At 44.2% G+C, this 24,240-nt stretch overlaps 1 protein-coding gene and 1 long non-coding RNA gene across 7 annotated transcripts in view; one reads left to right on the plus strand and one right to left on the minus strand.

Moving 5' to 3' along the window:
* The first annotated feature begins 1,191 nt into the window (after positions 1–1,191).
* LOC117042653 lies at positions 1,192–23,948 on the plus strand. The gene is made up of 3 exons (XR_004426074.1): positions 1,192–1,971; positions 15,310–15,313; positions 23,928–23,948. It is a non-coding gene; the product is annotated as an uncharacterized LOC117042653 (long non-coding RNA).
* The window catches only part of TMEM63C (transmembrane protein 63C), a 43,087-nt gene continuing 22,587 nt past the window's right edge, over positions 3,741–24,240 (minus strand). For 4 of the 6 annotated variants that reach the window (XM_033142192.1, XM_033142183.1, XM_033142174.1 and 1 more), the window contains 16 exons: positions 23,158–23,266; positions 22,311–22,384; positions 21,841–21,921; positions 20,194–20,314; positions 18,009–18,142; positions 17,310–17,432; positions 14,991–15,144; positions 14,311–14,417; positions 13,384–13,470; positions 11,348–11,413; positions 10,969–11,131; positions 9,586–9,691; positions 7,220–7,387; positions 6,755–6,870; positions 5,117–5,191; positions 3,741–4,894 (listed from right to left, as the gene is read on the minus strand). In XM_033142192.1, the coding sequence (XP_032998083.1) occupies positions 4,682–4,894; positions 5,117–5,191; positions 6,755–6,870; positions 7,220–7,387; positions 9,586–9,691; positions 10,969–11,131; positions 11,348–11,413; positions 13,384–13,470; positions 14,311–14,417; positions 14,991–15,144; positions 17,310–17,432; positions 18,009–18,142; positions 20,194–20,314; positions 21,841–21,921; positions 22,311–22,384; positions 23,158–23,266 (1,897 nt within the window). In that variant the 3' untranslated portion in view covers positions 3,741–4,681. The remainder of the gene's footprint in view (positions 4,895–5,116; positions 5,192–6,754; positions 6,871–7,219; positions 7,388–9,585; positions 9,692–10,968; positions 11,132–11,347; positions 11,414–13,383; positions 13,471–14,310; positions 14,418–14,990; positions 15,145–17,309; positions 17,433–18,008; positions 18,143–20,193; positions 20,315–21,840; positions 21,922–22,310; positions 22,385–23,157; positions 23,267–24,240) is intronic. The other 2 variants (XM_033142202.1, XM_033142220.1) reach the window with 1 other exon arrangement.

Genomic DNA, 24,240 nt, shown 5'->3' on the forward strand with positions numbered 1-24,240 from the left:
ATGGCACTCGATAATAGGATGGGAGAAACCTGTGATGGCATTAGTGCTGGATTAAGGTGAGTCCCTTCAACTGAGTCACATTATGGGGTTCCACACCTCAACTTCTCTGCCTGTTTGTGAGGCATACACAACCTTCCCCGTTTCAGAAACGAGCCACAGCATTCAATGAAGTATTAACCATTCCTCTCATTCTGGCAGATGGGGTCCTGCTGCTCCCTTCTCTGAGGACTCAAGTGGCTACCATTTCTTACCTGTGGGAAATGTTGAAAAAACCCAGCACAGATAATAAATAGCACAGAGATGCCTGGCTATTGATATTACATGAAAGAGACTCATTTGGATGAGGAGTCCCTATCCTCTCAATACACCAGAAGCCTGACCCTATGCACATTCACTCAGATGTTAAGTTCCACTGCAGTCAGCAGGGCTTCCTCCAAGTTACGTGGGCATCGCTTCAGATGTGTCATTAGCTCAGTCCTGCTGCATTGGAGGATGGTCCAAGCAAGCAATCTTACCAAGGCAGACAGACTGTTCTTCATGCCCCCTATTCACTGACATAGCTAGTGTTGGATGTTGCAGAATCACCAGTTCTCTTCTGCTCACATCAAGTTTTCAAATGACTATTTTAGGGACAATATGACTACACACCCTGCAACAGACATGTGTGTGAGATTATTTGGAGCAATGATGCGTATTATCAAATGTTGCTAAAGGCAGTTAGTCCCAAAAGGGCACAGGAAAGGTTTGTAAACATATACCCACAAAGCTGGAGCCTTGCAATCCTGCCAACTTCTGGAGGATGGGAGCTCACCAGTCCAGTTTCAGAGTGGTGTGTTGCCTTTATTTAAGCCAGTCCTCCTTTGTAACCACATGACTTATTCCATATGTGTACACACAGACCCTCTTCTGTGCTAAGATTACTCAGCATTCCAACCCTCTGCCTCTGAAACCTGTCACAGGCGACAGGACTGGCTCCTGGAACAGAATAACTAATACAGTTGCAGCCCACAAGCAACATCAAAAGGTGCAGACACAGCCTGCAAAAACAATTTACTGTCTCACAATTTTCTGCGAAACCTCAAAACGCCAAGAAGACAGACCATTCCTCTTATGCATGTGCTTGTTTCCTCTTTGGACGGCTTCCAAGAACCCCCAGCCCCTGAAAAAAAACTTTTATTTTTTAAACAATCCACAACCCAGTTTTTTTTAAAAAAATGAATTTAACTCTCTTCAGTTAAACTGGAGATTGCTTTATGGCTCCCTGTAATCTTCATCACTTGTTCACTAACATGTCCATTTTTTCCTTCGCCTGTTTTTTAAAAAGTGGGCAGGTGACACTGTGCATGGCACAAACTGCTTCTGAAATTGGGCTGCTGCATTTACTACTACACTGAGGCAATACACTTAAAAGATGCCTTTTCTTTCCATAATAAAAGGCTGCAGTGTGGAGCATAACGCTACAGACTCTTCCATGGCTGCACATGAGAGAAGCTAAAGCAATGAAAGATAATCTGTATTGCATAGATAAGGTTGAAGTTCACTCCCCAGTTAAAAGGATCTCAGGGTTGCCAAAAACATTAAAAAATTTCTACACGGGACTACACATTAATATACTGTATTTTACTGTAGGTACACTCAAGCAGCATGGTGTTCATCCAGCAAAATAGACGTATCTCATTGCATCAGTTGACTGATACTTTGCCTGTTAATTCTTACATTGAAGGTAGGGATTTTTTTGTACTCTGCCTGAGACTCTGGAAACCACCTATCAGCAGAGAGTTCTAGGCTGTACGGGGTTGACCGCGGCAAATTTGTGGTTGGATCTGCCAACATATTCCACTAAACACCAAGCAGAAGTGGTCGTGAATTAGACTGTTGCACTGGTGGTGGTGTAAGCGTTTAACCTTTCCTCTCTGCGACCCTGGGTGAACTAAAAGCAGAGTGACCAGTTTTTAATAAACTAGTCCTAAGGTGGCCAGATGCAAAAGAAGACAGAGCCCCACAACCATTAATAGTTGTACACAAGAGGGATTTCAGCAGGTCTAAGTTGTCATGCTGCACAACTCTTATAGGTGCCACTGTCCTTCCTCATTTGCATATTTGCATTAGGCCACTCTTATCTAGCTGCCTTTCTTATGTACATGTGAGTAACTAAGCAAGAAACAAGTGGGCAGCTTACCCTAGAAACACAGATGTAGCCAAGCCTTTGTGCTGCCTCTGATGCTGGGCTTTTGCTTCATGGGGCCAGGAATGGAGACTTACTCTATGAAGTCCCTATGCAGCCTCTATATATTAGAAGGAATGCTGTGTTATAGGCATTTTTATCTGTGGCAAGGTGTATGAATGATCTTCAGCTAAGAAAAGGAAATTCTGGGAAGCAGTTTTACCTGGGCATAATCCCCACTGCTTTTAATGGGATTTACTTCCTGGATAGCAATTACAGGTAAGCTTCTAAAATAAATCTTTTTATTTAGCTATAATTGCAAGGTGCTTTTTCTGTTTCTCAAACAGCAGTGTGCAACCTAGATCTGCCCTGTTCAAAACAGGCCTTGAAGATGGAGACAGGGCTTCTTCTACCTTCTCTCCCCACAGCTACTGTGCCTTTTGACAGTTGCATGGACAGCAGAAATCTAAGAGGCAAACCTTTTCTAACACCGACAGAGTAAGCTTGGGAACAACTTTCCCCATTACAGCACCAGCATGCTAGGAAAGTTTCGCCTGCTTAAGAGTTGTGAGACAGGCAGTAATTCAGCGCACAGGAGTCCTGCTAGAAAAAGGACATGGCAATTCTGATTTGTATGCAGATCACCTAATACTTCTCCTTGCTGCTTGCTCTCTTGCAGCTTTTACTTAGCTCCTAAGTAAAAAAAAATTGGACAGCCTCATCCCAGGTTCTGAGCACAGCAGCCCACAAGAGAAATCTCACTCCATTGCTCCTAGGGACTTTGCAGAATCACAGATTAAGAGTCTCATGCTCTACTGACCGAATGCTTCGCATCATGAATGATGGTGAGGCATTGATCTAATGGGCTAGTATATAATGCAGTTGAGCCAGAGAAAGTCCTATACAACAGTGGAGGATTCAAAGTACAATGGAGTCATTCCCATGCACAAGTCTATCCTGGCAGGCACACATGTCATTTGGAAACAAGAGGGCTGGCCAGGTTTGGGCCTGTGATATCATGCAGCCTGTGCACTGGCACCTTGGAACATGCTGGTGTACAAAGAGGTTATTGTCACAGAAGGGTCGAGATGTCCCCACTGCCTGCCTGCCATCCCACCCAGCTCTCAAGCCAGTGCCAAATTAGATGCGATTGTGGCATAACCATATGTTTAAACTTGGATCTGTAACGAAGATGCTGAAAGTCAAGCAGGTGTGGAGATCCAATTTATGGAGCAAAAGGGGCATATGAGTGATGTACACCAAACCCATAACCCTCCCCAGGGCTCAACCCCCTGCAGAAAGTTATCTAGCCCCCAAATCAGGGCACTAGCTGTTTGTTTAGCTCCTCTCCCACACATGCTCCTTTTTTGCCTTAAAAGTTTGACTCTACCCTTGGTTTCTAGGGGTTTGCATCAGATCTGGATTTATACACACAGCTCTGCTGCTGTCCTGTTTAGTTTGGGTTCAGCTTCAACACAATCTCATCCATCACCCTCACCCCCCCGCCTTCAAGTTTGCTTTCAAACAAGGAACCAGGCAGTTTCCAACACGGTTGGAAAAAAGGTAAGCAAAAATCCGAACATGGCAATTATTCTGGGCAAAAAGCACACAACCAGTCAAACCTAGAAAAAACAGAGACAAGTCAGGCCTGTCACTTAGGCCACACTGAGAAAGAACGTCTTTTTTCGGAGGCAGTGAATTTGGGCAAAAGCAACAACTGCAGCAGCAACAAATGGGCATATAAAAAATGAAGCAGCTAAAGCACCTGTCTTTTGCAAATGCCCGTCTTGCATTCAGGAAACAATTGGGACTTTGCTTCTGCAACAAATGCATTACACTGGGCTGTGCGGTCAGCTTGAATGTGTCTTAGGAGTCACCATTCTGCTCTCTACTCCACACACCCACACCCAAATGTTTTATAGAAAGGTTTGTAGCTACTGGGCGCATGATGCTATTTAAATCCAGACAGTCTCTTGCTCCTGCTGGCCTGAGCAGAGAAGGCTGCACACACTAGAGAAACTTCTTCCTCTACCAAAAAAAAAGAATATAAATGAAAAGCAAAAATAGTGGAAGGCGAGGGAGACCAATTGGGGCAACGGAGAGAAGGGAAGATATGTCAGAAGACACAGGAAAACTCAAGCCATGGCAGTCCATAGCCCTGGAGCAGAAGGATGAGAGGCAACATGTGGAACATGCTGCTGTTAAACAGCTGGGAGTAAAAAATTGAAGTAACACTGCCTGCACAGAACCTCCCTGTTCGTTTCATCTCTGCTGGAGAGTTGAGCTGCCATCCCAACACTGTGGCCAAGAGAACTGCAGCACTGAAGGCCCATTGTGCATCAGCCTGAGTGGTTCTGGTCTAAGTAGCAAAACAAGACCTTTGCTCAAAACTGGTTTACAGCAGGACTGATATGGCAACTCAGAGCAATCTAGGCCTTGGGACATAATGCTTCCCTCCGGCACTCTTAATACTCAAAATGTTTCTCTGGTCTGTCTCGTCACTCTGAGAGCAGGTGGTCAATGATAGCGGGTTTGGTCATCCAGCACTGGCCCGGTTCTGTATTCGCCCTCCGTGCTCTCCAGCTCTGTTTCAAAGCTCTGCAGGCCACCCTCCTCCATGTTCTCGGCTTGCTCCAGGCGGCTGCCCATGGTGCCGTAAGACTGGTGAGCTGGGGAGGCTGCTGGCGTTAGGCTTAGTTCTGGCTCCTGAAGCACTGTAGCCACAAACATCTACAACACAAAGAGCAAGGGAGTTACAATTCCAAGGTCCTTTGCTTTGCATCTTGCTGAAAAGACAAATTTCTCCTGTAACTCTTCCCCTTTGTGAAAGGATAGTGACTGCAGAAATGCTGGCACGTGGATCTTGCCAGTCTACATGAGAGAACTGGGACATTGCAAGCAAGTGTACAAGGCCAGTAAGGGAGGCATACAGGAAATGGAAGATATACTTACATTTGAATTGGGGGTTGAAGAGATGCTGCTCCTTTCTGTATCGTTGAAGGCACCTTCAGATTGCTCAGACATCTGCTTGCAGGTGGAGAGGAGAATAAAGTTGGGCGAGGGATAGAAAAACAGGGATTGATGCTCCACCCCATAGCTCCCAAAATGGTGATTCTCCCAAAAGCAAGTGTCGCAAACCTGGAGCCCTCCGTATATTGTTGGACTACACTTCCTATTATCTGGCTAAAACCAATGGGAGGGTCAAAACTTCTCCATCCCTGCTGTAGGTCAATAGATCATGGCTATTTTTGAGGTGGACACCTTGTGAAAGGGAAGTGTAAGGGGATATACTACTGAACTTAGACCAGGGAGACCCCCCGGGTCAAATATCCACTCATTTATGAAGATCATGGGCTAACACCCTCACAAAATTATTGTGAGGACAAAATGGACCATAAAGCACACATGCTGCTTAGAGCTCCTTGGAGAAAAAGTGGAATACAAACCTTAAAGGCACAAAATGAGCTGTCACTACACTCTTGAGAATGCACTTCTCTTTCAGTTGTTTTCAGGCTAATCAAGGGCAATTACTAATGTAACACTGAAGAATAAACAAAATAAAAATTTCTTTCCAGTAGCACCTTAGAGACCAACTAAGTTTGTTCTTGGTATGAGCTTTCGTGTGCATGCACACTTCTTCAGATATGCATGCACACAAAAGCTCATACCAAGAACAAACTTAGTTGGTCTCTAAGGTGCTACTGGAAAGAAATTTTTATTTTGTTTTGACTATGGCAGACCAACACGGCCACCCATCTGTAACTGAAGAATAAAGGGGGAGAACGAATGCCCCAAGTAACCAAGAAACCACAAAAGGGGTACCCAGCAGTAACAAAGACATACAATGTAAAAGCTGATACTTTGAAGTCCTATGCAATTCCTTTTTGGAGTCATCAGGAATCATTAAACACATACATAATTATTCCAAGATTAGATAGCTTCACCTACAGTATCCAAACCTGCTTGACAGAACTATATACTTTTGGTCAGCATTTGAGAGTTGATTCGCCCCCCCCCCTTGTGTACTCGTATGTTGTGTTTGTGTCATTTGACAGAAGGAGTGGGGCAGAGGTCAGTCGAGGTCTACAAGTACATCTCTGCCTGGTTTGCAGTGGATCAGCAAAGGTTTCCTGTCTCTTAACTGTTTAACAATAGCAACAAAACAACTTTCCCTGACTAAATTTGTCTGCTGAAACCAAGAATGCTAACCAGGACCAGACTTTAGTCTGACAGGACTGTGAGATCAGTTCTGGTACCGAAAATGAACTCCTCCGTTCAGAATGTGTTCCGGGGCATCCAATCCTCTATATGTATTTTCTAAAGTAGATCTGACAAGCATTTCACCTTTTTGGTAAAAGGTTTAATGCACGCATCCATCCATTTCAAAGCAAATGTATGTAGCGCAACATTTTAAAAGTGGTTGTGAATGGAACATGCTAGTCAGAGAAGTGTGTACATGCATCGTAAATAATATTGTGGTAACCATCTCTCCATGCTTGGATTTTCCTCATGTAGCTCAGGTGACAAGTGGTCGTGAGCAAATGTAAGAAAGAGCACACAGCAAACTGGGCACATTCTTGCCTTTCTTACCTGGTAACTGGAGGGCTTCCTTGGATGCAGCTTCTTCAGACAAAGGCCAAAGAAGGAAAAAAGGATGCAGGAGACAAGGACCACGCAGGTGAAAATGGTGATGGGTCTGATGGAGCCTAGTGTTGACAGACCAGGAAATGACATTAGGTGCCATTGCTTTCTCTGCCTACAATTTAAAGTAGTCTGCAACTCCCGAGACCCAAACCCACTTTTGTTAGGAGCAAGCCCTGTCACCATCTGGATGAGGGCTCTCCAAATCACCAGTGGTGAATCTGTGGCCCTTTAGATGTTACTGGACTCACCAGCCCCAGCCAACACAACATTCAAAGCAACTACCTGGGGGAAGGTAAATGGATGCGCTCAGTCTGGATACTACTCAACCTTTCCTAAATAAATGTCAACAAGCCCCAGCCTTAGAGGGAGAAGGTTCAGCTCAGAGTATGCTTGATGGCAGTCCTTGCCTACCTAGTCGGATGACGGAGAAGAAGAGCAGCCAGAACATGCAGAGGATGGGAGCTACCACCACCTGGCTCACAGCTGCTGTGTGGATGCGCTGGTTCAGCTTGGTGGGGATGTACACATAGTAAATGTTGTAGCGGTCAACCATGTGCTTCAGCAGCATATACAGCAAACCTGCAGGCACAGATATGGAAGCAAAGGGACAAGGAATGGTTACTCAAAGGAGATGCTGGTAGGCGAGATGATAAGGGGCTTGGCCAAGAGAGATTTTGCAGCAGACGATTCAGTGGGAGAGGCCACAGCTTAGTTAGTAGTGGGACATGTGCTCCGCATGCAGGAGGCCCCAGATTCAATCCCTGGCTTCTTCTGTTAAAAAGGATTCCAGGTAGCTGGGCTGGGAAAGACCTCTGCCTGTGACCGTTGAGAGTTGCTGGCAGCCAGGAGTACTGGGCAGAATTGGCTACAAATCCTGTACACCGGGCAAAGTACAAGCGCATAGTCATTTTCTGGCCAGAAAGTGTACTTTGAGAATGGGGTATTATAATTCTATGTGAAAGAGCTAAAACCTAAATAAATGTAGCCTAATATGCATTATTTACACTCAGTTAAACAAAATTTAACAGTACCAAGAGCTCACTAATTTGCCCTCTTCAGGAAAAATCTGTAACTTATCTGTGCAACAGGGAAGTAATGCAGCTGTGCCTACTGCGAACAAAATGCCAGCCCTTTTCTCCTTTACTGCTCAATACTTGCACTTGAAAGACATTACTATTTTCCAAAATGGTGTAAGGTAGGAGGAGGTTTAATTCTAACTGAGCAGTTAGGTATAATATTGCCTACACAAGTTCCCTTTTCTCTGTGTAAGAGAGCCTCCAGCTGCTGTTGGACTACAACTCCCATCATCCTTAGCTAGCAGGACCAGTGGTCAGGGATGATGTGAATTGTGGTTCAAAAACAACTGTCAGTTAGTCAGTCAAGTTTATTGCTTATAGCCAAAGGCTCCTGCAATGTATACAATGTCATTCAATAAAATATATACTAGTTTGATACAAAAACTTAAAACATTTACATTATCAAAACATGACCTAATCTGCACAAAGCTACAGAAACTCCTTAATATACAAATTGAAACATTAGACAATAAAATTTATAAGCTAAAATCACCACGGGGCCACTAATATATTAAAAGTAATACAATAAACAATTATGTACAAAGTTTAGTGAGAAAGATACAGCTTGGTGTAGATAATAATAATAATAATAATATTTATTATTTGTACCCCGCCCATCTGGCTGGGTTTCCCCAGCCACTCTGGGCGGCTTCCAACAGAAATCAAATAGATGGGGTCAAATAAATTCATCTTCTTTACAGTTGATAGCTATCTCGGCTATATAATTTTTTTCTGATTTTCCTGGCAGCAGTTGCAAAAAGTGCTACACGCCAGGTCACATACTTATCAATGTCTGCAAGGAGATATAGAATCATGTCAGAAGGTTTCTGGCCAGGGGACCTTATCATTATAGGTGTCAAAAACCGTTCTCTTGCTTCAATATATAAGGGGCAGCCAAAAACAACTGGAGACCCAATTTTGGGAAACCCTGAGCTAGAGATTTGCTTTTTATTAAAACGAAACCAAACCAAACCAAACTAAATGAAACCCAACCCAACCCAACCCAGAACACTAATAATTCAGAGGAGCCTGGAATATCTTGGTGTGTGTGTTGGTAGAGAAACAGAGGAAGCTGCCTTATAACTGAGTCAGAGCAGCAGCATCTACACTAATTGGCTCAGTATTGTCTCTACCAATTGATTGCAGCTCTACAAAGTCTTAGAATGAGTTTCCCAGAGACTGAGTGTGGGATTCTGTGCATGCAAAGCACATATTCTACCACTAAGGTTCAGTCCTTCCCCTTGCGTCAAGGCCTTGAGCAAAAATGCATAAAAAACATCTAAGACAGGGGTAGGCATTATGGTGCCCTTCAGGTGCTGTTGGATTACTCCCATCATCCCCAACTGGGGAAGATGAGAGTTGGAGTCCAACATCATTTGAAATGCACCATATTGGCTACTCCTGAACTAAAGTTTTTAAATGTAGAAAGTATGGCAGTCCAGTGTTTGCCCAGTGGATTGGAGTGCAGCCATGTGGATTTTGGTAAGGCTGCTTTTAGCTGTGAAACACAATTGCATGGTAGCAGAGCCCCACGTTTTGCCCTGAATCCTATTAGGCAAACTTCAGCAGCTGCCCTGCCCAGCAGCCCCATCTCTATTCCCCATATCCTTCCCCACGCATCCTGAAATCTGACTAGGGTATTGATTTTCTCAAGTGACTAGACAAGGACAGGAACTTTGGGGGGCTGGCAGAGATACTTACCAAAGGGGACAATAATGGGGCAGGTGATGCTATAGGTCATGACAACAGCAAATATACAGCAGGTCCAGGCATACTCCAATCCAAACTGGAACTCATAAGCTTGGTTCTAAGCAAAACAAAGCAGCACATTTATCCTGTTGTCTTCAACTTCATCATGAGGAGAGCTAAAAGAACACCTGAGGGCTGGGTTAGCACACTTAAAAGCCTAGAGCCGATATGATATGTTTCCCTTAGCTACGGTTAAGTATTACATCTATGTACCTAAACCACGGTTAAGTATTGGCCACAAACCAGGATGCAAAATCATGCTTCAAATAGGTTGCAAACCACTGCATTGGCCTGCACTGAGCAAACTGTGGTTGAGGCAGCTTTCCTGCCTCCTGAGCTTCTCTTGCCTGCAAAGCAACAATCAGGTTTTGCCAATGTCTCCTTAGATATGCCCTTTACAAGCCACATCATGGTTTCAATGTTTCTTTGGGATGTTAAGCAGTGTTTAGGCAACAGTGCTAACCATGGTCAATGTGTTAAGCATTGTCTGCTCTGGGCCAATCAGAAGCCCTCTTTGGGTGTCTAATACTCATGTGATTGAAATTATGTTAAGGGCCTCTGTGTTGCGTCTCCGCTGCCCAGCCACACCACCCTCCACTCACAGGAGGAGGAAGTCTAAAGTGAGGAGATTCCCTACATTATTTAGCATCATACACAACCAGGATCGTATAGACAGGGTTGTGCACACAGGGAGACCTTCTCCCTCCCCCAAAGTGTGGAAGGCAGTGGGGGCCAGCAGCTGGTGACACAGTAAAAGAGGTGGGTCCAGCAAGTGCAACACTCTCTTTCCCCCTTGCATGATAAGTATCATGACAGTGAACTCCCAAATACAGCTTGACTTTCATGAGATTCCTGCTCCTTAAGAACCTGGGCCACTAGAACCCTTCTCCCAAGATTGCCGTCCTTGTTTTCCAATATTATATCTGTAACAACAATGCACAGGAAAGTGCCCTTCCGTGAAAAAAGAAAGCTAAGCTTTCCAAGAAGTGAAATTTTGTTCTCACTCGCACACTCTATAGTATGCAGCTGAAACACATAGAATATATATATATCTAATCCTAACTAATAACACTCCAGGACTGAAGCTTGCCCTAAGTTCATGTTTCTCATAAACCTCTGGAGAAGCTGAACCTCAAGTCTGGCCATTTGTGAGTTTTTTGGTTGGGGGTGGGCGGCATTTCCACACCCTTACAGGACAGAGTTGCTTCAGGACAAGACATAACAAGAGGGAACCCCAGAGATTCAGAAAACGCCCGAAGTGCCAAGAGGACAGCCTTCTGGTCCTAAGACAGGACGGCATGCGGCTGAGTGTGAGAAAGTAACAAAACTGCAAACCCGCTTGATGTGGAGCCGCTCCGGTTCAGACTTGGCAAAGCAGAGCCGTGTGGCATAGACAATGAGTCCAGGGATGCGCAGCAACTCCATGGCTGTCCCAATCAGGCTGGAGGTGACGACGTAGTTGACAAAGAAAGCACCGTTGTCTGGCAGGAAAACACACCTAGGTGGGAAGAAACCAGGGGCGGAGGAGAGAGAGGAGAGAGATGCACTAGTTTAAACAGGCTGGGAGAAAGGGGCACTTCCAGAAACCTTTGCTGAGAACCAAGGCCACACATGCTTGTGACCTACCTCATAAACACAAACAAAGGCACCCATCCTGCCAGCAGAACTGGTGAGCCCTCTTTCTCTCTCACACACAGTTCTGAGCAATACTCACTGAAACTTTATCTCTGCCTGATCCACAAAGTGGGTGTCAAAGAGCCAGCGGAAGAAGAGATCCAAACTGGGGAAGGAGAACAGAGAGCAAGAATGGAACAGAGGCTTATTCTTTTGCAAGGAAACCTATGCAGGGCCCCCAGGCCACTAGTCTAGCGCACTAAAGGTTTGGGCTATGCCAGCAGGACCACCATGCTGGCTTCACCAGTGTGTCTGTGCATTCCCAACCTTAGCGGCACTTTGCCCCCAGCCTGTACATGTAAGCTATAGTGATGCTGGTGCTGGGGAGGGGGCTCTGCTCCACCACCACAGCTGCTGCTGCTGGTGTAGCCTTTAGGATTTTTGTTGTGTAGCCACAAGGCCCCTGTGATTTGCCCCTCTCCAGACCTTCATACACACTGCCCTGGCTTGCGCCCCAGAGAGTTCACTTCAATGCTGGTAACGCAGCGATTTGACTTCGCCCCTGGAGTGAAGTCATTGCCCATTGTCTCTAGAGACAGACGGATGCCAACAACAACAATGCCTAGAGATGGATGGGAAATCAAAGAGGATGGGTAAACTGACTTGGTATGCAGCACAAGGGTCTTGTATATCCCAATAGTTGACACTTTACAGAGGACATTTTTAGTTACGGGTAGGTAGCCGTGTTGGTCTGCCATAGTCAAAACAAAATAATAAAATAAAATAATCCTTCCAGTAGCACCTTAGAGACCAACTAAGTTTGTTCTTGGTATGAGCTTTCGTGTGCATGCACACTTCTTCAGAAAGGAGGACATTTTTGTTTTTGCTTAGGCTGTGCTCCAAAGTCATACCACATTACAGAGATATCTGTACAATAATTACTACTTTTTGGTGACCATCTTACATACATTTCATGTCTACTATACTGGGCCACTCTTTCTATTCCTTCCACCTTATTATAACCATTGGTGGTATGTACATCTTCCTGCTTCAAGTGAAGTGGGAAGGCAAGCTCAGCTGTGGATTATTATTATTTTCATTTCTATACCACTTTATTTTTAAGAAAGAAGATCTCAAAGTGGCTTACAACCTACATTAAAAATCAAATAAAACCATCCAGAATAAAACATTACAGAAGAGAGTCAAATAGAAAATATACATTCGAAGCAACATAACTAACAGGAAACTAAAAAAATTACCGTAAAGATTTCAAAATAAAACCTTACTAAAGGAAGTCAAACATAAAATGCACATTTAAAACAGCTGTGTAGCTATTCTACAGAGAATAGCTCAGTAGCAAAACAAAGCAAGTGGCATAAACTAAATGCTGCTTCAGACATTAGGTTTTTAGTCCATATACTATTTTGAAAAGCCTATATACACAGCATGAGAACTATAATTGGTCAGGGTTTCCTACTGTACGCAAAATTCCTAAACCCGTGTTAGAGCAATACCTTTATTAGGTCAACCAAAATATCACAAAACACTACACACTTCCTACTGTGTGCAGACATCTTCGAAAACATGCAGTTGTTGCCCGAAATGGTTTAAGTGGACTTAAGGCCCTCTTATACAGATAAAGACTAAAGTCGTGAAATACCACCTACTACTTTGTCTCTACTTTCTCATGCAAATCCAAATGCCCAAGAAAGCGTTTCTTTCGCTTTAGAAAGGAAGAATGGAGTGCCAAGTCAAGTCTCAATCCTAAATAAATTTACCTCTAAAGTGAGCTTAATTTTCTCTTTTGAAAGGAGTGGATTCGATTTACGTTCCTTTTATATGACAGTAAGCTTAATATCAGCAAATCACTTAAAAAACAAGGTTTTATGTGGTAATTTGAACTACCACATGGAAAACACACTTGTGCAAATCTCCCTCAAATCCCAATTCCTGCTGATTTTAAATCTTGCCAAGTACTTATTCAGAACTGCTGGTCTCCCTATCGGAGGGGGGCCGAATTGCAGTGAGACAGGAAGCATGCATTCAATCAATCTGCAAACACTCTGGGAGGCTTCACAAAAGGCCAGAACAAAGGAAGAATAATTTGTGTTTTAACATCTGCAAGTTGCTCTGTACCTGGTCAATCCAAGTGAGGGCAAGATGATAACCATAAACACCAGGAAAAAATAACACTTGTGCATTGTGATCTGATTCTCATTTGACCTAAAAGGGAAAAACAACAACAACAACACATATTTATCCCACCATATTGATCCCATGGGGAGAGACAATCAGCAACGTAACAGGAGCTAGGTTAGAATTTTGTAGTAAAACTCCCGAAATGATACTACTAAAGCAACCTGATAAAACACCCCCAGATTCAGCAATAAATATCACTGAATGTCACTGAAACACACTTTGAGGTTTTGATGAGGACTTTGCATTCCCCCCCTTTTTGTTTAGATTAGTCTGTTTTTTATTGTATTGTATTATGAAAAGCCTTAATAAAATCTGATTTACATAAAGCAGCATACAGGTACATTGTGTGTGGCATAATGGCTATTGTGTTGAAATAGGACCTGGGAGGCCAGGGTTCGAATCCCCACTCAGCCATAAAGCTCACTGAATGACCTGGGGCCAGTCACCGTCTCTCAGCCTAACCTACCTCACAGGGCTGTTGTGAGGATGAAATAGGGAGGAGGAGAAACATGCACACCACCTTGAGATAAAGGCAGTATGTCAATGTAATAAATAACAACAACAACAACAATGAGAGTTACAAACCCTTTTACTCCAATATGAATAAATAAAATAAAGCACGGGGTTCTTTTAGGGTTTACCAGGTTTTTTTCCTTTTAACTTTGGAAACCATGCTATTAAAACAACCAGATAAAAGGATTCCCAGTTTCAGCAATGAATTTTACTGACTGTTACTGTCACGGCCAGGTAGATCCCCAGAGAAACTCTGAAAATGCATAATGCAACAAAATCTAACCCCAACAATGGGGTTTGTTTCCAGCATAAAACCACTTTAAAATTTGCGGGTGTAAGGATATGAGTTACCTCGTCCAGTGCGATTCGAAGAAAGCAGAGTAGTATACGATGAAGGGAAGGAACACTGAGAAGGCCCAGAGCAACAGCGTGGGGAAGAACTGGGTGACAATAGGATTCTGGGAAACGAGATAGACAGGAGGAATAAGCTTAATACTTTTACTGAGAATCCAGCAGCTTCTCTCCCTGCCACACCCTGGGAACAGGATTAAAAGCATGCAACTTCTCCTTGATAGTGCATAGCCTAGGTTCCCTCTCATTGCTGCTAATTCGGACACTGACTGTACGTGTGGCTTGGAAAAAACAACAACACCACATCAAAGGCAAAAAAGGGTGAATGGCTGATCTGTGCTGGGAGATTTCTGCCACGGCTCCTTCTCTAAACCAGAGGATCACCTGTGTCACTCTTCCTTCAGTGCAACAACCTATTCAGTATCGGGATGCGTCTGAAGATCAAAGATGAAGATGGCAAGTATCATAGCAGTCTGGCTCCCATGGGCACAGCAGTGCTAAAGGCTTGACTATCAGGACATTAGGCAGAGAATTTATTCCCTGTCCAATGCTTTCACAGGTATATGCTTCTCTTTTGGGGGCATGGAATGGGCAAGCCCTGAAAAGCAGGGAGTGGGAATGTTACCCTCCCCATAGCTGGGCTCTAAAGGCAGAACCCCACAGGGGATGGCAGTGTGCACCTTGAGGCTCTCCACAGGCCGCGTGACGTTGAACATGTCCATGGTGTTGACAATGATGGCAGGCGTGGTGAGGAAGAAGAGTAGGATGAAGAGGCAGATGTTGAGCAAGACAAATCGCACCCACCATGAAGCACCGCTGACGGATAAGTTCTCCCTACAAGAAAGAAAGCATGAGGAGCATGTGGTATGCAGGGATGGCAGCCGGCCAAGAGGTTACAGCAGCTGCCGTCAACCTGATGCCTTCCAGATGTGTTAAGACTACAACTCCCATCAGCTCCAGCCAGCACGACTGCAGACCGAAACACATGGAGGGCACCAGGTAAGTGAAGGCGGAGTTAAGAAGTTCCCATCTCATAATAACACTCTTGCCCTCACTTTTGGGGTTTAGGACTTCTGCATAAATCTTAATATCTAACTAGAAACATACTGATTGTGCGTAAAGTGTTTGCAGTTGTTTGCAACATGCTGGCTGCTGAAATTAGTGATTGTATTAAAAAGGTAGCACTGGCTTGTGGATTATTTGCTTTGTGGATGACCAATCACAGTGGCACATTGCATCCACAAAAAGCATGGTTTTTGCCAGATTATGCAGAGGTTTGGAGGCACCTACAGATGAATACTCACTTCAACCAGATAGGTCTGCTAGGTGGCCACGGACAAGGGCCGTAACTCAAGTGGTGTAGCATCTGCTTTGCATGCAAAAGATCCAAGGTTCAATCTCTGGCGTCTCCAGGTAAGGTTAGGAGAAACTCCCAGTCAGTATAGACAAAACTGAGCTAGATGGACTCAGTATAAGGCAGCTTCCTTTGGTTCTTGCGGAAGCTGCAAAAATCCTGTCAATATCCTCGAGAGCAGTTTCCACATCACCTTTGTGTAGTGAATTAATTGCAGTCAGCAGGTGGTGCTATTGTTTTACCCATTTCTTCCACAAGCAATGATACATGAAAGCAAAAACAGCCAAGATTCTAAGGTGCAGTAAGAAATCAATTGCAGCATACACTTTTGTGGGCTCGAGTCCAGTTCATCAGTTGCGTGCGGTGTAAACCCTAGTTGCAGGTATATTTACACATGGAAGGGTAGTAAGCAGTGAGATCGGAGGGAAATAAAATGCAAAAATTACAGACACTGATGTCACTGTTTACAATTCCCCAATCAACTATGTATATACGTGCTATTGAGGATTATTCTTCATGCAACTGGTGAACTGGAATGTGGTCTGTAAAAGCTAATGCTGCAATAAAGTGGTTAGTCTTTTGGGCACCACAAAACTCTGTTGTTTTTGTTGCAATGCAGAGTAACATAACTTTCCCTGTGGAGATATATTAAAAAGGTCTGCCTTCTGCCACATGAATGTGTCTGAATTCCAAGGTTCTCCTCTATGACTGCGTACACGTCACACATTCAAAGCACATTTCATTGTGAACTGCCCTGAGATCTATGGGTAGAGGGTGGTACAACAACAACAACAACAACTTTTTTTCTCAAAGAATTCTGGTCATTGTAGTTTGTGAAGGATTGCTGGGAATTTTAACTCTGAGGAATGAACTGCAGTGCCCATAATTCTCTGAGGGGGGAAATATGCTTTGAAGGTATAGTTGTGCTCAGCCAAATCTCCCTGAGGCACTGGCTGTGGGGTAGCTCAGGACTCCATGGCTGCCATAACGATCATGGGGCTGTCCCAACATGTCATCGGCCCAACGCATGTGGCAGGCCACACTCTGAACCTTGTTTTCTCAACAGGGTAGGAAGAAGGCAATCCGAAAGTGGGAGATACTGACATCAGTCCCTTGTCATGGTCAGATAACTTCCTGCTGAGATTTAGGCTTTTTGCACCTTTTACCCTCTGCAGAGGTGGCGGAACTATTAGGATGGTCTGGCCTTGGAGTCTAATGGATCCATCTATAGCTTACCAGAGCATAGATTACAAAAGTTGGGCTATTCTCATTTTGTATTTTTATGTTGTGAACTGCCCTGTGATCTTCAGATGAAGGGTGGTATACGGATGTAATAAATAAAAAATAATAATATTTTCCCTAGTATCAATTATGCTGAATTTTTATGTAGTGATTTTTTTTATAGTGGCTATAAAAAAAGCACCAGAATAACCAATCACTCTCTGGACTCACCCAGCATTTCAACATCAGTGCCCAAAGGAACATTTACACCTCTCTCTCTTTTCTGCCTGATGTCACTGCCCAGGCCAGCCTCCCGTAACCTGATGCTGTGCTGGATGGGAATCTTAAAATTTCAGCATGTTGAACTTGCTACTTGTCTTGATGCTCCCTTGAAAACCAAGATGGCAGAAGCATGGGAACTTACCAGATGATGTCGTTGGGAGCGGGGGCATAGCTGACCCCCCAGTAATGGGATTTCACCACTGTGGTAACAGAAGACTGTTGTGGATGCTTGCGACACCAGACACGGCTGTAATCCTTCAGAATACTGGGGGAGAGAAGAGGCGACAGCTGGAGGAGGGTGGTCCAATACCACTCCCATACAGAATGTAGCTCCATTTGGAGGAAAGGGCTGTGGCTTCTCGGTAGTGGCGCCCACCCTGTGGAACACCCTCCCACCAGATGTCAAGGAAATAAACAACTATCTGACTTTTAGAAGACGCCTGAAGGCAGCCCTGTTTAGGGAAGTTTTTAAATGTTTGATGTTTTATTGTGTTTTTAATATCCTGTTGGAAGCCGCCTAGAGTAGCTGGGGAGGCCCAGCCAGATGGGCAGGGTACAAGTAATAAATGATGATGATGATGATGATGCAGAAGGTCCCAGGTTCAATCCTTGGCATCTCCAATAGGGTTGAGAGATCTCACTGCCCCAAACCTTGGAAAACAGCAGCCAGTCAGTCAATACTGAGTCAGATGGGCCAATGTTTGACTCTGTATAAGGCAGTTTCCTATATTCCTAATGTTCCCCTTGGAGATAATCCTTTCTGACCTCAAATACGGTGCAATTTAAGACGTTCAGTGTGAACAAACTCCTAGAGAAATTAGTAGCAGCAGGGAACACTCACGTGGCTGTCATCCTCTCATCCTGAAACGTGACAAAAGCCATGTCGAGGCGTTTCAGCGCAATCCGGCTCCGCTCCGCATTAAATTCATCTGTCAATTTCTCTTCTAGCTCCCCATAGTATTGCTCAGCATCTACCTAGCAGGAAGAAAAGGAAGCATGCTCAGTTATTGGTTCTGCTTTGAAATGCCCGTGAGAGTAAACGCAGAATGAAGTTGTCATCTTCTGTCTTCACACATTCTCCAAAAGGGGGCCTTCACTGGCTGCTTCAGGAAACTCCAACCACCGCACATTTTTTTTTTTTTTGGTGAGACAGCAAGAATGATATATACTGGTTTAATCTAGGCATTTTCCATCACCAATGTAAACTGATTATACTTGCTGTAATGAGGTGGAGTAAAAGTCCAAGGCCAGACTCCGCAATAAAATTGGTACCAAGCAAACATTCATCAGCTGCCAAATTCTAGCCCAGGAGTTGCAACTGGAGTGAATCAGCTGTCACAGGAAGGTGTGTGCATGCAAGTGAGAGAGATTAACTGCGTCATTCCAGCCCTTTCAGGCAGACACTTCTTGAAAAAGAACAGCAATAACAATGTCAAGGAGACTACGGTCTCAGTCGGAATAGCAGCTGCCAGCTGCCAGACAGTATTCCAGCAAGGCCTCTAGATGGTGCAAGCTGAAGCACATCTTCAGAGATGACATAGAACCGTGAAACAGTTTGTAACAGTTTCAGCCCAAGCCCTCCCTGCCTTTAGTCCCAGCCTGAAATGTTGGGCCCATTTTTAATTTTTACTACCTCATGTGCCTTTCTCTATATCTCTCTCCCTCAGAAACACTGTCTATGGATATTCTAATGATCCCCGCTTCTGTCCCAATCTGAAATGCTGGGCCCATTTTTAACCTCGTGTATCCATTTCTCTATAAATTCTTGTCTTCACTGAGCTTTCTCTCGGTGCTCAAACAACCCCCTTTAGTCCTAATCTGAAACACTGGGTCATAAAAAAATATATTCCCTCGTATGCCTGTCTTTATACAATCCTTTCTCTATCTCATATGTTCTGAGGAATAGAGGAATAGAGACACAAACAAACCTCCTCACACATTTACAAAATGTGCATGCAGGATGGGGGAAAGAGTGCCACTGGTGCGGCCCATCTTTGACTTTGGCCTAAGAAAATTGTGGATCCCTATTCACCAGGTGAAGGCCAGTTGTGTAGAAGACCAATTTCAGCTCCGTCATGAACTGAGTCCAGGGGGCAGGCAAGTGCTCAGGAAAAACACACACACTCCCATTGCCAAGTTGTTCTCCCCTGTCACTGGGTGACATTTCCCTGAGGCTGCTTAAGAAAGACCTGTGTGCCCCGAGGGAAGGCAGAAGCTAGGAGACTCAGGCCAGGGAGCACTAACCATCAGCTCCTGACAGAACCATCAAGAGGTCTGAGAGAACTGTTGGAGCAGGCCTTTCCCCCATCACCTTCCCTGGGGCTGCTCAAAAAAGGCCTGTGCAGCCTGAGGGAAGGCAGGAGCGAGGGAACACAAGCCAGGGAGCTTGTGCCATCAGCTCTTTGAGAGACCTGTGCTGCCTGAGATGACTCTGTCAGTCACTCTGTGTTTTATAACGTGCATTTGCTTTCATATTTTAAAACCACAAACCATGTTTGGGAGCCTTGGTGGAAAGGTGGTATATAAAAGCAGTGCTTTTTTTATGGGGGGGACGACACATACCCCTAAACATTTTGTGAATCTAACGGGAGAAGAAACTAAAAAATTTAAAAACTTTAGTTTCTTCTCTAGCACAGTGATTGATCAGTTTCGTTGTTACCACCTCCGATGGCGGCCTCATTTCCTGTCACGGTGTTTCCTGGGTCTTAGACGGAAGCGAGCGTTTAATGTGTGAAGCAGTGTGGAATGTGGATGTGTGGTGTTTTACTGTCAGCTGTGTGATATGAGGTAATGCATGTTCTTTGTATTTATTTCTATAAAATGGAGATTTTCTTGAGTCAAAACTAGAGCACCTCTAAACATTTTTTTTTAAGCACTGTATAAAAGCAATCACTCAATCAAACTTTACTTGGAAATTGTCTCTAGCTTAGCTTGGTAGCCAGCAGACTAACAAAGCAACAGGGTAATGGACAATCATAAATGTCCACGGTCAGTTTCACATGTAGGCCCTGAATTTCACTCTGTACCTCTTCAAAGCCGCAACTACGGCAACAGAAGATGCGTGAGCAGGGGTGTATCTTGATCATGATTTTCCCCTCCTTCTGAGCCTTGGTGGTGAAGTAAAGCCTCCCCTTCATTGCCTTGCGCCTGCCAGCAAAAAGGAAGCAGAGCGGAAAGTTAATGAGGATGCCCACTGAATCATTGTGTTCAGAATTACTGTATTTTTCCATGTATAACATGCCCCCATGTATAAGACAATCCCTATTTTTCAGGGGGAAATTGCCCAAAGTTGTTGAGCAGGCTAATCACATGGCCAATTGCTGCTGACAATCTCCTGTTGGCTGCTGCCACCAATTGCCTGCTCACCCACTGCTATCCATGTATAAGACGACCCACAATTTCGAAGGATAAAATATCGTCTTATACACGGAAAAATACGGTAAGTGTATTTCCATGCATGCACAACTGCAGCTGCTTTGCTTAAGTTTGAGGCTTTTGGATTCCGTACAGCAGGGGTGGGGGACCTTTTTCATTCCAAGGGCCTTCCAGGCAGACTTCTGAGGGCCACATGCCAGTGGTGAGTGGGGACAAAATTGGGCAGAAAAATTGATGTAAACATTGCCTTTGTACAGCATTCTAGTGTCTTCACACCCATACATGTCCCTCCCTATGCTCCATCCAGACAAGTGAAAGAGGCATGAAATAGTTCAGGGACACTTTCCAGTCAGGCCATTGAGGGAGTGTGGACTGAGGGCGGTTCTCAGGGTCAGATAAAGAGGACTGGAAGGCCGCATTCAGCCTCAGGGTCTGAGGCTTCCCACCCCTGCATTACAGAATTACATTCTCAGAACCTCAGCTGTGATGTTCCTAGGAAATAATGTTGTGGTGCAGCTCTTAGTATTAACATATTTATTTAAATATGCAGACGAAATACTTGTTTAAATAGGTATCAAGGTGTGTGGCTTGGATCCTTTGGCTCTGTGAATGGGAGCCTCCATTCATGGAAGAAGAGCTACACTCACAGAAGAAACCCTGTCATGACCTCAAATCTCCTTTCATTCACAGAGTAAAAAGTTGTGATTTGAGGCAGTGTATTTAGACACATTTAGACACATATCTTGAGAGGAATTTATTTAAAATTGCAGATTAACTGTGAGGCCTGAATGGAATTATGGGTAAAAACAGTATGTTTAAGTGACACAGACCAGAATTGGGTCTGCCCTTTAACTGTTTCCATTCCAGCTGGTCACTGTAAGAACTACTATTCAACATTAAGAACTGACATGTGAGTTTGCTTCCCCCCCCCCCCTTTTCTTCCCTGTTCCTTTTCCCTCGTATGCTGTGCCTTTTCGATTGTAAACCTGATGGCAGAGACCATCTTGTTTTTATCAAAGGTATGCCACTCTGGGAGCCTAAGTGCTCTAAGTAAAATAATAAATAAAATACAGCAAATAATTGCCAAGATGCAAGTCTTTGTCTTGTTAAAAGGATCAGACACAAGCTTCTCCCTTGTATCTTGCAAAGTGCATGAAGCAATTCTCAAGGCTGGGTGAGAACAATCTTGCCCAAAGGTGCTCGCTACTGCACTGCAAAATTGATATCAGGATATCTGCTTAATAGAATCCAAGGAGTTTTAAAAAATTCAGGTCTCAGCAGAAAAACAACACACCCACCTCTCTGAATCCAACTTCATCAGTGTGCGAACATCAGAACAGAACTGGACACCAGTCACTGTGCAGCTTGGGTAAGCCTCACTGTTGAGAAGAGACAATCAAGAACTTTAAGGAACATGCTCACCTGTGAAAAGGAAGTGATGGAGCTTGATCAATCCTGCCCATCCCATCCCTGGCGTCACAAGGGAATGGAGACTGGGATGGTACCATGAAAGACAGGATACGTCTTTAGAAAGCTGTTGTAGCAGTGATTGGTTAAAAATGGGACATTACATTATGAATGTATTTATTTTATTTTTGTATACTTATATCCCACATTTCACCCATCTTGGGACCCAAGGTGTTGTACAAGTGGTACCCAGGCAGTCTCCCATCCACCTTCAGTGAGTGACTATTACTAGCTGGAGAAGAAAAGGGAAGAGGGAGGGATGTGTTTAGAGGCATGGCTATCACCTTATACTTGCACTTACTGGAAATGTTTGATGACAAGGGAGGGATCCATAATATCTTTGGGAATCCTGGTAACCATCAGGGTCCGGGCCACCTTAGGGAGAAGAAAGGGAGAGAGTCCCTGAAAAAAGGAAACACCTGAGAGGAACAGGACCAGACTACCCCCCACCCTCCTGCAAATAAGCAGGGTATCCAGAATTCTGTAAAGATAAAGCTTAATGCTGAAATTTTGCCAAGGCGTTAAGACACTATGCAAAGTGGGTAAGCTGTTAAACACATATTTATGCTGCTTTATTTTATGGGTTTCTTTCTTTTGTATTTAATTGTTTTATACTTATTGTAGGCCACCCAAATAATTTTGTTGTGGGGTGGCATGAAAATTAAAATAAAAGGAACCCAAGAGGGAGTTCCCATTTTTGGTTCATAGCTCTCACTAAGCTCTCATTAAGGACACAGACACCAAAATCCCCCAACAGTGGATGGTTACCTGACTGAAACATATTAGGATCCATTCTCTCATTAAAAACTTTTGAATTAAATTAACTTTCCCACCTGCAGCTAGTTCATAACATTAATAAAGATGAAAAAAATTATTGTTTATATAGGAGTCTTTCCTACATAAGACGCTTGCCTCATTGGTCTTCTGAGCAATTTGCGAAAGGCCACCAAGTAAATTAGTTTACAGCTGGCTTGGGATTTCTTCCAGAGCAAAATCCAACATTCTAACCATACCAGCGTGAACTTCTTGAAACCAGCTTTGGACCCGAGGATCTCCCTTAGCAAAGGACATTAAAAACACCTCATTGCCCAGAGTTGCTCTGAAAGGGCAGAAGGGGAAGGTGTGAATGGGACCACTGTATTTCTTACCTTCTCATTCTCCTTGTATTCAAGTTGGATGGAGTGATGAGCCATGCAGAGCACGGTGATGATGAAATAGAGGAGGGCAAAGATGCTGTGCAGCCACAGGAGACGGTCACTACAGGAGACAAAACAAAATACTGTACATTTTTCCCCAAACAAGAAATACAAGGGATCTTGGCCAGAAGATAAGGAAGCTGCACCTGTTTCCTGAGGAACACCTAGAATCCTTCATTATGGGATGTGGATTCAGAGGAAGTCATTTCCCACCAGCTATCTAGGCAACAAGTTCCACTCTCACATAACAATATCACAGTTTCATGGAGAGAGGGCTAGCCCAGAAGTACCCCAAATTACCCCTGTGTCTTTACACACACAAAAAGCTTCCCAATAGTTGTAAAGAGAAGGAAACAAGCAGAACCTTAGTTCCTGGATCTTTGTTACTCTACGCATTCAGATCACCACAGAGTCATGCATGTTGAAGATGGAAATATGGGGAACGGGTCAAAGACCAGCAGTAGACGAGAAGCTATAAAATTGCACAGTGCATAAAAACAGTAACCCTGGATTTGTTGCCATGAGGTTGTAGCAATGTTCAAAAGAATTCTTGCAGCCAGTGACCAACCCTGGAAGATTTGATATTATTCCCTTCTCCCCCTGCCCCCATATTTGCTTTGCTGTGGAGGATAAAAACATTTCCTGTTTGTGGCTTCCACCTAAATACTTACTGCTCATACGAATTGCACAGAGCAGGTACATACATGGGTACACATGCATAGGGTAAAGGTAAAGAACCCCTGGACGGTTAAGTCCAGTCAAATTCAACTATGGGGTGTGGCACTCAACTTTGCTTTCAGGCTAAGGGAGCCAGCATTTGTCCACAGACAAACATGTAACCAGCATGACTAACCCGCTTCTGGAGCAATGGAACACTGTGACGAGTGCCAGACCGCACGGAAACACTGTTTACCTTCCCGTCACAGAGGTACCTATTTATCTACTTGCGCTGATATGCTTTCGAACTGCTAGGTTGGCAGGAGCTGAGACAGAGCAACAGGAGCCCACCCCGTCATGTAGATTCGAACTGCCGAC

This window comes from Lacerta agilis, chromosome 1 (assembly GCF_009819535.1).
Source record: "Lacerta agilis isolate rLacAgi1 chromosome 1, rLacAgi1.pri, whole genome shotgun sequence".
NCBI lineage: Eukaryota > Metazoa > Chordata > Lepidosauria > Squamata > Lacertidae > Lacerta > Lacerta agilis.